Below are 13887 nucleotides of genomic sequence, written 5' to 3' on the forward strand. Positions count from 1 at the left end.
CAGTGGTTGAGAATCTGCCTGCTAATGCAGGGGACACGGGTTCAAGCCCTGGTCTGGGAAGATCCCACATGCCGCGGAGCAACTGGGCCCGTGAGCCACAACTACTGAGCCTGCACATCTGGAGCCTGTGCTCCACAACAAGAGAGGCCGCGATAGTGAGAGGCCCGCGCATCGTGATGAAGAGTGGCCCCCGCTTGCTGCAACTAGAGAAAGCCCTTGCACAGAAACGAAGACCCAACACAGCCAAAAATAAATAATAAATAAATAATAAAAATAAATTAAAAAAAAAAAAAAGAATCCGCCTGCCAATGCAGGGGACACGGGTTCGAGCCCTGGTCCCAGAAGATCCCACATGCCACGAAGCAACTAAGCCTGTGTGCCATAACTACTGAGCCTGCGCTCTAGAGCCTGCATGCCACAACTACTGAGCCCACGTGCCACAACTACTGAAGCCCTTGCGCCTAGAGCCCGTGCTCCACATCAAGAGAAGCCACTGCAATAAGAAGCCCACGCACCACAATGAAGAGTAGCCCCTGCTCACCGCAACTAGAGAAAGCCCATGTGCAGCAAAGAAGGCCTGACACAGCCAAAAATAAATAAATAAATAAAAACAAAGCTCAGCTATTAAAAAAAAAAAGCTTTTGTGCATCAACGGACACTATCAAGAAAATGAAAAGACAATCACAGCATAGGAGAAAATCCTTGCAAATCATATATCTGGTAAGGAATTGATATCAAGAATATATAAAGAACTCCTAAATCTCAACAAAAAGCCAAAAAAATTTTAATGGGCAAAGGAATAGAAGACTCCTGTCCCAAAAGAAGGTGTACAAATGGTCTATAAGCTCAAGAAAAAATTATGAACATCATTAGTTATTAGAGAAATGCAAATCAAAACCACTGTGAGATACCACTTCACACCTCCTAGGATGGTAATAATAATAATAAGTAACAAGTGTTGGTAAGGATATGGAGAAATTGGAATCGTTATACATTGCTGGTGAGAATGTAAAATGGTACAGCTATGTGGAAAACAATTTGACAGTGTCTCAAAAAGTTAAATATAGAATTATCACATGACTTGGCAATTTCATTCTAGGTACTATACACACCCAAAATAATTGAAAACAGGTATTCAAACAAAAACTTCTACACAAATGTTCATAGCAGCATTATTCACAAGAGCCAAAAGTTAAAAACAATCCAAATGTCCATCAGCTGTTGATGAATAAGCACAATGTGGTATTTCCATACAACCGAATATTATTCAGCCATAAAAAATGACATATTAATATATAATACAACATGGATGAACCTTGAAAACATTATGTTAGAGAAAGACACAAAAGGTAACATATTGCATGATTCTGTTTACATGAAATATCCAGAATAGGTAAATCCATAGCGACAGAAAGCAGAGTGGTAACCAGGGACTGGGAGGAGAGGAAAAGGAAATGACTGGTTAATGGATCCATGGTTTCCTTTTGGGGTGATGAAAATGTTTTAGAACTAAATAGAGGCGATAGTTGCACAACACTGTGAATGTACTAAACGCTGCCGAATTATACACTTTAAAATGCATAAAATGTTGCCAGAGAGGAGAGAGGTGGGGGGGATGAGAGAAATCGGTGAGGGAGATTAAGAGGTACAAACTTGCAGTCACAAAATAAATGAGTCACAGGTATGAAATGTACAGTGTTGGGAATAGTCAATAATTATGTAATATCTTTGTATGGTGACAGATGGCAACTAGAGTACTGTGGTGACCATTTTGAAAGGTATAGAAATATCAAATCACTATGTTGTGCATGAGGAACTAACAATTAAAAATTTTATTTTTATTTTTCAATTATACTTCAAAACCAAACAAACAAACAAACTCTTAGAAAAAGAGATCAGATTTGTGATTACCAGAAGTGGAAGGTGGGAGGAAGAGGAATTGGATAAAGGCACTCAAAAGGTACAAACTTCCAGTTATACAATAAATAAGTAATATAATGTACAATATGATCAATAGAATTAATACTGCTGTATGTTGTATATGAAAGTTAGAGTAAATTCTAAGATTTCTTATCACAGGAAAAAGAATTTTTTTCTTTGTCTTTAATTTTGTTTCTACATGATATGATGGATGCTCACTAACCTTATTTTGGTTATCATTTCATTAGGTAAGTGAAATCATTATGCTGTACACTGTAAATTTATACAGGGCTGTACATCAATTATTCCTTAATAAAACTGGAAACGGGAGGGAGGGAGGGAGGGAGGAAGGAAGGAAGGAAGGAAGGAAGGAAGGTTAATTCTATGTTATATGAATTTTACTCCAATAAAAAATTAAGATACATAGATGATAGGTAGCTAGATAGATAGAGGAACAGATGTCAGGTTTCAAGATCTAAATGAAATACAAATCCAAGATAATTACATGGATAATTGTACAAATGTCTATCATATATTAGCTAACTATGTGTCAGTTACAGTGCTTAGGAGGTTTCCTTACTATGGCCCTTCAATAATATGGTCTTTTTTTTTTTTTTTTTTTTATGCTGCGTTGGGTCTTCATTGCTGCGTGCAGGCTTTCTCTAGTTGCGGTGAGAGGGGGCTACTCTTTGTTGTGGTGTGCCGGCTTCTCATTGCGGTGGCTTCTCTCGCTGTGGAGCATGGGCTCTAGGCGCACGGGCTTCAGTAGTTGTGGCTCGCCGGCTCTAGAGCACAGACTCAGTAGGTGTGGCGCACGGGCTTAGTTGCTCTGCGGCATGTAGGATCTTCCCGGACCAGGGCTCGAACCCATGTGCCCTGCATTGGCAGGCGGATTCTTAACCACTGTGCCACCGGGGAAGTCCCCAATAATGTGCTATTATCCCAAGTTAATGTATTGTTATCCTCTTTAACCAGACGAGAAAATTGGGTGGTTTAGTGATTTGCTCCTGATCATACATCTAATAAATGAAATCTTACAGGGGAAAAAAAAAAGCATTTAGTTTATAATATTGAGTGAAACCATTTCTGTTTGAAATTTCAAGTAATGTGAATAAATCGGGGAAAGCTAAGATTTGTGCCTTAATCACTTGTTCCTGTCTCCCATTTTAAAGAATTCCCTTTAGTTGGGAGGAGAACTGCCATTTGTACCACTTGGTAGAGGTACTGCCATGTGTCAGGCACTTTAACGACACTCATGCACATAAACTTCACAGTAATTCTTGTTCTCACAACAACCCCAGGAAGAAGGTATCATTATCCCCATATTACAGAGGGTAAAACTGGAACTCAGAGACTTCAGCAACTTCCCCAACATTGCAAAATGGCCAAATGACTAAGACAGGGTTCCAAACCAGGAGCGCCTGGCTCCCAAACTCTGTGTGTTCTTTCTTCTACCCCACACTCTCTTTCATCATTTAGCCTTTCTCAGTGGAGCAGTATGAAGGACAGTGGCCTGGACAACAGGGTCCACGTGAGTCATCTCAGCAGTTCGGATACGGTTTGAACAATCAGTACTGAGATGGTAGTTGGTCCCATGAAGACACGGTACTGTCTTACCCTTAAAACACAGATTATAGACTGGCAGACCCTGGGCCACATCTGCATCACAGACATGCTTTGCCTGGCCTGCACACCTTTTAAAATAATTTGAATTAGTTTTCAACATTTAAAAAATTAGGGAACTTCACACAAAAGTCTGCAGTCTCAGCTTATTTCTAAAAATAGAAATATTTCTATTTTTTTTCCAAAGCATGAGCCACAACATGTGCTCTCCATCGATTCATCGTTCAGGTTGGTAGTTGCCTGACCAAGTGGAGCAATCCAGAGGTCTTTATTTTTACTCTGGTGCTATGCATTTTATTTATTAACCAATGTCACATTCATAAATTTTTCCAAAATATCACGAGTTGAAATTAGCAAGGTACTCTGTAATAACTCCTTCCTGCCCTTCTCTACATCCCAGGAGACAGAATCCCTTTGTTGTCTCTACTTTAGAGATAAGAGAACTAAGTAACGCCCGAGCCTGCCCTTCCATCTCCAAACAGTTACAAAAGTATTTGCGTCATTGCCGCTGTGCCTCACCCACCAAGGGCTGGGGATTCTGAATTAGGACATGGTAATGTTCTAAAGGGATGAGGAGTTAACACCACTGGCAAAAGATAGATCAGTCATCAGATTAGAGATCTGAACCTACAGTATCCAGAAACTCCAGGAGGAAAATGCCACCCAGCTAGTTTGCCTGCTGTTTGGACATATCCGTGTTTTGCAATACCCCTTTATATACTCTTAGGAAAGCTCACTGTGGAGACCACAGTGACCAGAGCCCAGGTCTCTGAAGGCCCTGGAAGAAAGCGAGACTTGCTCGTTCCTCTGTGCTCACTGTTTGGAAATGACAAGAAGGAAACTCAAGTCATGTAGTCAATTCTCAGTTCAAGGGGCCCAGCCATTTTAGCTAGGGTGTCAGGACCATGAGAATCTGCCTCTCATGTCCCCCTCTCTCATCAATTCAGGGAGCATGACAGAGAAATTCTGGGTCAAGAAACGGCCTTTTAGGGAGGTTGAGTTTAATGCACAATGGACTAGCTCTCCAGTTGCCACCTATCAGTGTCACCTATGTTCCTTCCATACCGTCCACACCACCCATCTACCCCTGCCTGGGGAGTGATTTGCTCCAGCTCCCAGAGGGAAGACTTAGCAGTTGTTGTGGGTTAAATGGTGCCCTCTAAAAGGGCATGTTGAAACCCTAACCCCTGATACCTGTGAATGTGACCTCATTTGGAAATAAGTTATTTGTAGATGTCATCCAGATGAGATGAGGTCATATTGGATCAGAACTGGCCCTGAATCTAATGATGGGTGTCCTTATAAGAAGTCCATATGAAGACTCAGGTGCACAGAAACACACAGGTGTGACTACGGAGGCAGAGATTGGAGTCATGCTGCCAAGTCAAGGATTGCTGGCAACTGACTAGGAGGGCAGCATGGGACAAATTCTCCCTTTGGGCCCCCAAGAAAGAATCAACCTGCTGACACCTTGATTCTTAGTTCCATCTCCCAGAACAGTGAAGCATAAATTTCCATTGTTTTAAGTCTTCTTGCTTGTGGGAATTTGTGACTGCAGCCCTAGGACACTAATACAGGAAGGAGCTAAGGCTGAAATAAGCAGAAGAGTATCAACTGTCCTAAAGCTCAAGCCTGGACACACTGGTGACTCTCATCCATCTTTCAAACCCCAACTCAAGTTTACCTTCTTCTGGAAGCTTCCTCAACCCTCTTCCTATGGAATCAGCAATATCTCCTCAAGGCATGAGGTATTTTCAGGTTGGAATATTTCGTTCGAGCAACAGTCTCATGAGACATCATTTCTATTTTTTATTTGAGGAATCTTAAGCACACAGAATAGCTAGTCTATGGTCATGTGATTAATATGGTAGATCCAGAATTCAGACCCAGGTCTGCCTGACCTGGAGGCTCACAGACGTCTCCCTCCATGCCATAGTCACAACTCTTTTTTGGAGCTTCCAAAATGAAATCTCTCAGTCTTCATCAATTTTACCGAAGTATTTACTGTTTTACACCAGGAAAAGAGAAACTTTGAGTACCCTTTACTGCTAATCTCACTGGGATCCTCAGAGCCTAATATATTGAAAGCTAAATATTTGACTGAAGGCCACTGTGAAGCCTGTGAACAGAGTTAACAGATGTGATTATACTGAAAGCCATAGAAACGTTTGGAAAGTCACTTCAGGCTAAACCCAAGTAAATTAGGAAAGCTGAAAATTAAGGCCAGATAATGCCACAACCCATTAAATCTTCCTTTAAATGTAAAAGTCAGTCACTATTCTTTCATCTGCTGTCGTAATTTCCTTCCTAATATAAAATTCCAAGAAAAAAAGGTCTGAAAAAGAATTTTTTTCTTGCTATATCTTGTATGTCACTCCTGAACATCTGTTTTTGACTAGTTTAAGCTTCATTAGTATCACATTTAAAATGTAAATAATTATCTTCTCTAATAGGCATCCAGCCAGGGCCCATTACCTATAGGTTAGTTGGACTTTCCTAGTGTTTTATTTCTTATTTTCCAGTCACTTATTTCAACACTATAAGCCTAAGCAAGTGTTTGATCTACCATATCAGACCTCAGACCACTGCTGCTTAGTTGGGTCTTTTTGTCATTTTCAAATGAACTTTTATCGTTCTTAAATGTAAGACAAGGTTGGGTTTTAGTTTGGGCTTAGAGATCTAGGGATCACGGGAGTTGCTGGTGCAATTAGTGGAGCTGGGAGGTACAGCTGAAGCAATTGTCCAAAGTCTTGAGAAGCAAAGGCAACAGGTGTGTCTTCCTCATTTCCTGATTCTCCCCGCGCCATGGCTCTGACAACGAAGGGTGGGAATTTGGGAATGACAAAGCGCAAAAGTGAGCTTTAGAAATACTGTCCCACGCACAGACTCAGAAAACACGATTCATGGAATAAATGGACCCAAGGGATTTTTTTTTTCTTTTTTAAATTCCATCATGGTTACGTTTTTGAGAAAATATATTTGGCTGTAATGTGGTTTAGGAAAGAAACCATTTTTAATAGGTTGGGAGGGGAATTCCCTCCAGGTTTGTCTATTACCTAATTATTTATAGATGAGTTATTTTAAAAATGGCCACTGTGAGCATTTGCCTCATTCAGTTCACCTCTCCATACTTACGGTTCCAAGAATCTAGGTGTACCTTTTCTCTAATCTGTCTATATATTGTTAAAGCACTAGTATTGTGCTTAATATTAACCATGTATGGAGAAGTAGTGAGAGAAAAAAATATGGTGAAAAGGAAATCACAATGTAATAGTATTAGCTTGAGATAGAGTTTTGGGCACAAACATTCATAGAAACAAAACATGGAAGCATAATAAATTCACCTAAGTCCCTGATACATTTTTGTTTCAGAGGAATCTAACAGGGAGGGTGCGGGGGAGGAGATGTACTATGGCTAAAGCTTCATTTCCTGCCAGTGTGTGTGTTTGCATTGGTATGAAATGTTCATTTTCCTTTAAGTCCCAAATGTTACTTAGTCTGGCTGCCAGGTAAAGAAAGATACTAGTCTAGACATAATGATGGCTGGAAATTTTTTTAAATAATCTGATTTATGACCTAAGACTTTAACCTCATATCTCTTCCTTAGAAAAGCTCCTGGGGAAATGTGAAAAGATTATTTCTCTGCCAAAAGGGACAAAATTAAGCCAACCTATTCTCAGTTGTGACAGCCCACAGCTTCCTCCCTCAGATATTTAATTAATAATTAATTATTAATGGAACTCAAATTAGTTTCATTAATTCTGCTCTTAACTTTACTGTTCCTTTCTTCAACTCTCTTTGGGTTTCCCCTTTTTTCTTTTTTCTTTTTATAAATTTATTTATTAGTTATTCTTGGCTGCATTGGGTCTTTGTTGCTGCGCGTGGCTTTCTCTAGTTGCGGCACGCAGGCTTCTCATTGCAGTGGCTTCTCTTGTTGCGGAACTCGGGCTCTAGGTGCGTGGGCTTCAGTAGTTGTGGCTCGTGGACTCTAGAGCGCAGGCTCAGTAGTTGTGGCACACAGGCTTAGTTGCTCCACGGCATGTGGGATCCTCCCGGATCAGGGCTCGAATCCGTGTCCCCTGCATTGGCAGGCAGTTTCTTAACCACTGCACCACCGGGGAAGCCCTCCCCTTTTTTTCTTACTTTCTAACTTCTTTATTTGAATATTTAGCTCTTTAAGAAACTTGATTTAGTAAATATATGTAGAATCTTCAACACAGCAAAGACAGAATATACTTTCTTTTCAAATACATGGAACATTTACTACCACTGACATCGGGCTATGTCCCAAAGGAAGTCCCAACACATTTCAAAGAGAACACATACAAAGCAATTGAACTGAAAATAAATAAGAAAAAGAAAAAGAATATTTTTGGAAACTGAAAAGTGCACTCCTAAATAACTCATAAATTAAAAAGGAAAGCACATAGAAAATGCAACATTCAAAATTGCCCAAGAGTGAAAGCTACCACACACCAAATCTCACGGGAGGTAGCTACAGTAGTGTATAGAAGAAATTCTATAGCCTTAGGTGTATTTATTTAAAAACAAGAAAAACTGAAAATAAGTGAACATTCAACTCAAAAAACTAGAAGGGGAGAAGCAGAATACAGCCTCATGACATTAAAGAAAAAATTGAAAATAAGGAGAAATTGACAAATCCATAACTCTAAGATAAAATTTTAACAGACCTCTATCAGAAAGTGAAAGATCAAATGGATGGAAAGCAATTAGGAGTAGAGAATATGTAAACATATAACTAAAAAGAGTTCCAAGAACCTGGTTTTATCCCCACATCAAGAGGAGCCCTTCAATTTCCTTTTAGCTCCCCTGGAGCCAAAGAACCAACTGCCATGTCTACCCTAGACCTGGAGCCCGCAGGCCTGCAGCCCAGCTCTACTCTGGCTATGCATTTCTATTCTGTGTCTGGCCCACAGGCGGCTTGCCCTATTTTTGCTTGTGTTGTTTAATTGCAACTATGTATTTTTTACTCTCTTACTTTCATTTACTTTTCTCTTCTTTTGATTTCTTTCTTATTTTATAGGTATTTTTGATAGTTTATGTGTCATTGTTATATGTTTGAAGCAGAGGAGATACACTGAAGCATAAACTCACTGTGTCATCTTGACCGGAAGTTATCACTTTAAAATTTTTTTAAATTTATTTTTAGTTTTGAATCGGTAATACATGTACACAGCAAAACATTCCAATCAAGAGATATAGAATGCTTAATCATGTTTTACATGCCATTCTATTTCGCTTCCCAGCAGATGATAAATAATCTCACTGAACAACTTCTGTATACCAGCTGGTTAAATTCACCGATTATCAATTTTATCACATGACAAGGTATTTGTTATTTTTTCTATATCATTTTTCCTTCAAAATAAGCCCTGGGCTTCCCTGGTGGTGCAGTGCTTGAGAATCTGCCTGCCAATGCAGGGGACACGGGTTCGAGCACTGGTCTGGGAAGATCCCACATGCTGCGGAGCAGCTGGGCCCGTGAGCCACAACTACTGAGCCTGCACGTCTGGAGCCTGTGCTCCGCAACAAGAGAGGCCGCGACAGTGAGAGGCCCGCTCACCGCGATGAAGAGTGGCCCCCGCTCACCGCAACTAGAGAGAGCCCTAGCACAGAAACGAAGACCCAACACAGCCATAAATAAATAAATAAATAAATAAATAAATAAGTAAATAAATAAATAAAATTTAAAAAAAAATAAAACTAAAAATAAGCCCTGAATCTAGTCCCCTCTCTACTAGCCTCTGCTCCAACAGCCTTTCTAGTCCCCCATAAGCTTAAATATCACATGTTTCCTAGCCATGATGTTTCTCTTCCTCTTGCCCACCAGTGCTTTCTTACCACTCCTCGCTGAAATGCAAATCCTTGGAATAACCTCCTCATCCCAAATCCCTGCACTTTAGTGACTAAAAATCTCTAAGAAATCTTCCCTGATTAAACCACATTCGCCTTTCATCCCAGACTTTCTTTACATCTATATTTGTATGTTGGATTATGATTTATCAGTCTCTATAAAGTATATGTTCACTGATTGGAATACATGTTTTCATCACTCCAACATTAGGGAGTCAACAGTAAAATGGAAAGTGCCTCGGATTTGGAGTCAGACAGACCCACATTTAGGTGCTAGCTCCATTACTGTGTGATCTTGGGAAAGTAACTTGGTCTCTCTGAGTCTTCTTTGTCAGTAAATTGGGGATGATAATACCTAACGTCCAAGTCATCATGAGGACAAAATGAAACAATGTGCGTGTAAAAGTCCCGTACAGTGGCCGGCACATAGTTGTTTCTCAATACATAATAATTTCCTCCCTTTCCTGCCTTCCATATGTTTCTTGAGCTTATTACCCATTAGGTTTTAAGCTGCTTTAGCATCAGGAACTGCTTCCAGCTAAAAGCACTGGCTCAGAGTTCCTACAAAATGGATACTCAGGTGTGTGATGAAAATGTACACACCCAACCTCCTTCCCTGCTGCTCTATCACGGCTCCCACCAGGGCCGCCGGGCCACTCAAAGAAACATCACCTCTCAAAGGTCCACATTCTCGCTACCAGCAGCACATCAGAAGGAAGTCTCTGGGTTCTAGAGCAAAACACCCACCAGTCAAAGAGAGAGGGTTATCAGTGGAGACACCAGGTACATTCATTGGAGGCCCAACTCACCTGCCAGAACCAGCTTCCCTGAAGTAGGAAAAAGCTTATCCGCAGAAGCTCCACAGTTATATTGGTCAGTATGAAGAGCTCCAAGAAGGCAATCAGGCCTGTCAAAAAGATGACCAAGACCAGAAGCTTGTGGACAAAGATGTCCAGCATTTCCCGACCATGGGTGTGATTGTAGAAGACAAAACCTGATACAGGGAGAAAAAAATAGTTTGTCTTTTTCAATGAAACTACCTACTGTTTCTCTCTCCCTCTCTCCCTCTCTCTCTCTCTCTCTCTCTCTCTCTCTCTCTCTCTCTCTCGACACACAACTTTACAAACACACACATTTCTTTGTCCGAAATATCAGGTGCCCACTGCTTCCCACAATAATGGAAACCTCTACCATTTTTGGAGTCACCACTACCTCTTTAGGATGGAATCTCTGAAATCTCCTTTTCCCTTCCCCAACCTTTATTCTCTCCTCCAATATGTCATGACATTTTTAACCAACTATATTTCAAAGCATCTTTTATGCAAAAGGATGAATAATAAGCATGATGAGGGCAGGGCAGCAGGAGTTAGGGTGAAGAGGCAGAGGAATGAGACAAAGCCTCGCCTTAAGGAATTCAGTCCACTGGAGACAGCAGATATACACACAAATCATAAAAGTGCACTTTGATGGGTATGACAAGATTCTCTGGAAGCTCCCAAGAAGTAGTAGCTAGCTACATTTTTTAATCCCATGGACAGATTCCGGCTTCAGCTTCATTCTTTTCATTTGGATGAGGAGGAAAGAATGTTCATTCAAAATACGGTAACATCCTGAGATAATGAGAATCATGCTTAGTTGTTGGTGCCCAACTTTTATCTAGCTCTTGTTTTCAAAGAGCGTTTGGCAAAAGCTCTTACCTTTAGACGTAGGAGGCAAGGTGGACGTTAGGAAATGACTGCCTCCTGATAACTGGGGGCTTTTTTAGTTCTATGATCAATCTATTCCTTACATATGAAATAAATGAAAACAAGTCATTAAATACTTGTTTTCAGTGTTTCCTTATACAGTAACAGGGAGGCCAACCGAACATAAAATGTTAGGACCTCATTTTTCTGTGACTGAATTTTTTGGACACTGCTTATCATGTAATGGTGGAGTTTTACTATATCAATATTAAAAAGGCTAGTTTGTAGGTATGGAAGCTACTCTGTTGTGAGTGGTCTCCTCGTTTGAGGATATATATGCTTCACTACTCTGAGCTCAGTGTCACAGGTTAAAGATGGAAATAATGATAATCTCCAGGATGAACCAGAGATAAATAACCATGGTAGGTGGTTCTTTAAGACAGATGTGAAATGTGAATAAAACACATTGAATGACTGTGTTTGTCCAGCTGTACTAAATGAGTCAGTAGGGAAGGAAAAACTTGGGCATCCTGTCTAGGACATCTCAATAGCTCACCATGGCCCAAACAGATGGCCCTGTGGATCAAGGCTGCACCAGGATCCTAAAGGAGTATTATTGTAAAGGGCTAGACAAATGTCCAATAATAGTGAAAGGTATATGAAAATACTCATACTTACCCTCCACAAATAAGGCATTTGCTAACATTAACTTGGTAAAGGAGGCAGGAAGTGACCTGATGGTGGAACATAAGATGTTTGTCACACCCAGCAGCCCAAAGAAGAAGTACATGGTAAAATGATGCCAGCCCAGGAGTTGGACCCACTGGCCTTCTTTGTAGTCGTATAAGGTCAGGTGCGGTCCTCCAGGAATAAACTGTTCTCCAAGCATGCCTACAGAGGGACATACCACACTTTAAGCAATCTTTCCATAACTTTATTGAGAAAACAGGAAGATGCAAAAGGATCAGACTACTGCTTAGTCCAATATAGTGTCCTTTTATCACATTGATTCATCTTTCTGGGCTGTTCCCTAACAGCTGAGCACTGGTTCTTTAGGCTGGTTTTAGAGCTTCAAATACTGGTTTGGATAATCACTTTTAGTCAAAGATAGCCAATTCAGTCAAACAGCTATTTCAGATCTTCAAAGCTTATGATCTTAGTTCCACTGAGCTCCCTGATCAGTTCCACTGACGGTCTTAGTTCCTATTTTAATTTAATGACAAGATAAATCCTGAGTAATTTTGGATTTAGATTTGTGAGATTAGTTCTATGGCATCTGATTACTTCCTTCTTACACACTATGTCTTTGGGTAGGGAGTTGTGCTTGGTTCAGGATTAAAATGCTAGAGGTTCAGCTTCTCCCCAGTTAAGGATAACCGAGAAAGCACAGACAGATACAGCATATAGTCTAGTCAGTTACACAAACATTTAAGCTTTCTTGAAGATGCTGCTTTATTTATAAATCTATAGAATTTGGCAAGGAAATTCCTCTCTTTGTAAATGGTTGCTCTGTAATTGGATGGCCATGGCGAAGACCTATCACCATGAACAAAGCATGAAGAAATCCAAAGGAAAATTAGGAAGTTTTTCCTTTCATAACGGAAAGGCTGAAGTGGAACTTTAAAAACACAGAACATTTTTACAGAATCATAGAGCCAATGGAAAGGCCTTACAATCATCTGGCCCAACCTCCCTCTCTAATTTAGTAATCATACAAAAAGGATGAGCGCAGGAGATAAGGTTTTCTTCAGCCTGACCGTCTGGACAGCCTATCAGCAATGATTTATTATTGAAGCCTTCATAATCGTTTGATTGTTAATAATCATTTGATTATTTTGGTGTCATTTTGAAAAATGGTTTCCGATAGAGTTTACTCTTTCAGGCATCAGAATAATTGATATAAAATTATTTTAAAGGCTCCAACTAATTCTACAAAGGAAATTCACCTTGAATGGGCAGGCAAGTTAATTGCTATGACTAACTCATTAAGGAATAGCCCTTTGTATAAACATGAAGTATCACCTTCTAGTAAATTATATCAGATAGAAATTACAATTAGAATATGTATTTGGGTATTTTTGAATAAAAATTTTATTTTAGCAATTTCTTGTTTTGATATTGAATCTTCTCTTTTCATGTGAAAATACCCCAAAAAGCAAACAGAACACAGAAAAGCGTCACTCACCAGTTAAAGCCATTCCAGCTATTATGATTCCCTCCAAAATTTCTACTCGATGGAATAATACTTTGGAATCAAGGTAGGAAGTCCTCTTGTGCTTTTTGAAGGCATATTTCAGAATGCACTTTGTTGTCCACCAAATCCCCAAGATAAAGAAGAAGGTTCCAGGGAGAGCATGGCCTTTGAAATTCCCCATGACTACCAAAATAAGAACATATAGAAGATGAAGACATTTCATTTCCAGAATTTGGCCAAAGCATCGCTTATTCCTGTAAAGTACACTATCTTCTGATGATGATGGATACACCTCTGAGTCAGAGGATCCAGTATTACTGTCGACAGTGGTAGATCCATTACAATATCAACAATACGAAAAAGAGGAAAAATCTACTACATTTGTTGAACACTTACCTTGTTCCAGGCACTGTGTCAAGTGTTTTACATGTGATCTCTAATCTAATTTTCACAACATACCCATGAATGAGGGGTTAAGTCACATTTTCAACTGGGATACAGGTTTAGAGAAGTGAAATGACTTACCTAAATCTCACAACTATTTTTGAAAAGTTTCATTGTTTTTAACAGGGAGCTCAAAAGATCTATTAA

At 39.9% G+C, this 13887-nt stretch overlaps 1 protein-coding gene across 2 annotated transcripts in view; it reads right to left on the minus strand.

The window, feature by feature from the left end:
- Nucleotides 1-13887, minus strand: part of TMEM45A (transmembrane protein 45A) — an 84788-nt gene that overhangs the window by 13766 nt on the left and 57135 nt on the right. For both annotated transcript variants that reach the window (XM_059922197.1, XM_059922198.1), the window contains exons 2-4: nucleotides 13288-13479; nucleotides 11781-11993; nucleotides 10227-10411 (exon numbers count right to left, since the gene is read on the minus strand). In XM_059922197.1, coding sequence (XP_059778180.1) covers nucleotides 10227-10411; nucleotides 11781-11993; nucleotides 13288-13477 — 588 coding nt within the window. In that variant the 5' untranslated portion in view covers nucleotides 13478-13479. The remainder of the gene's footprint in view (nucleotides 1-10226; nucleotides 10412-11780; nucleotides 11994-13287; nucleotides 13480-13887) is intronic.

This window comes from Balaenoptera ricei, chromosome 4, assembly GCF_028023285.1.
Source record: "Balaenoptera ricei isolate mBalRic1 chromosome 4, mBalRic1.hap2, whole genome shotgun sequence".
NCBI classification, from domain to species: Eukaryota; Metazoa; Chordata; class Mammalia; order Artiodactyla; family Balaenopteridae; genus Balaenoptera; species Balaenoptera ricei.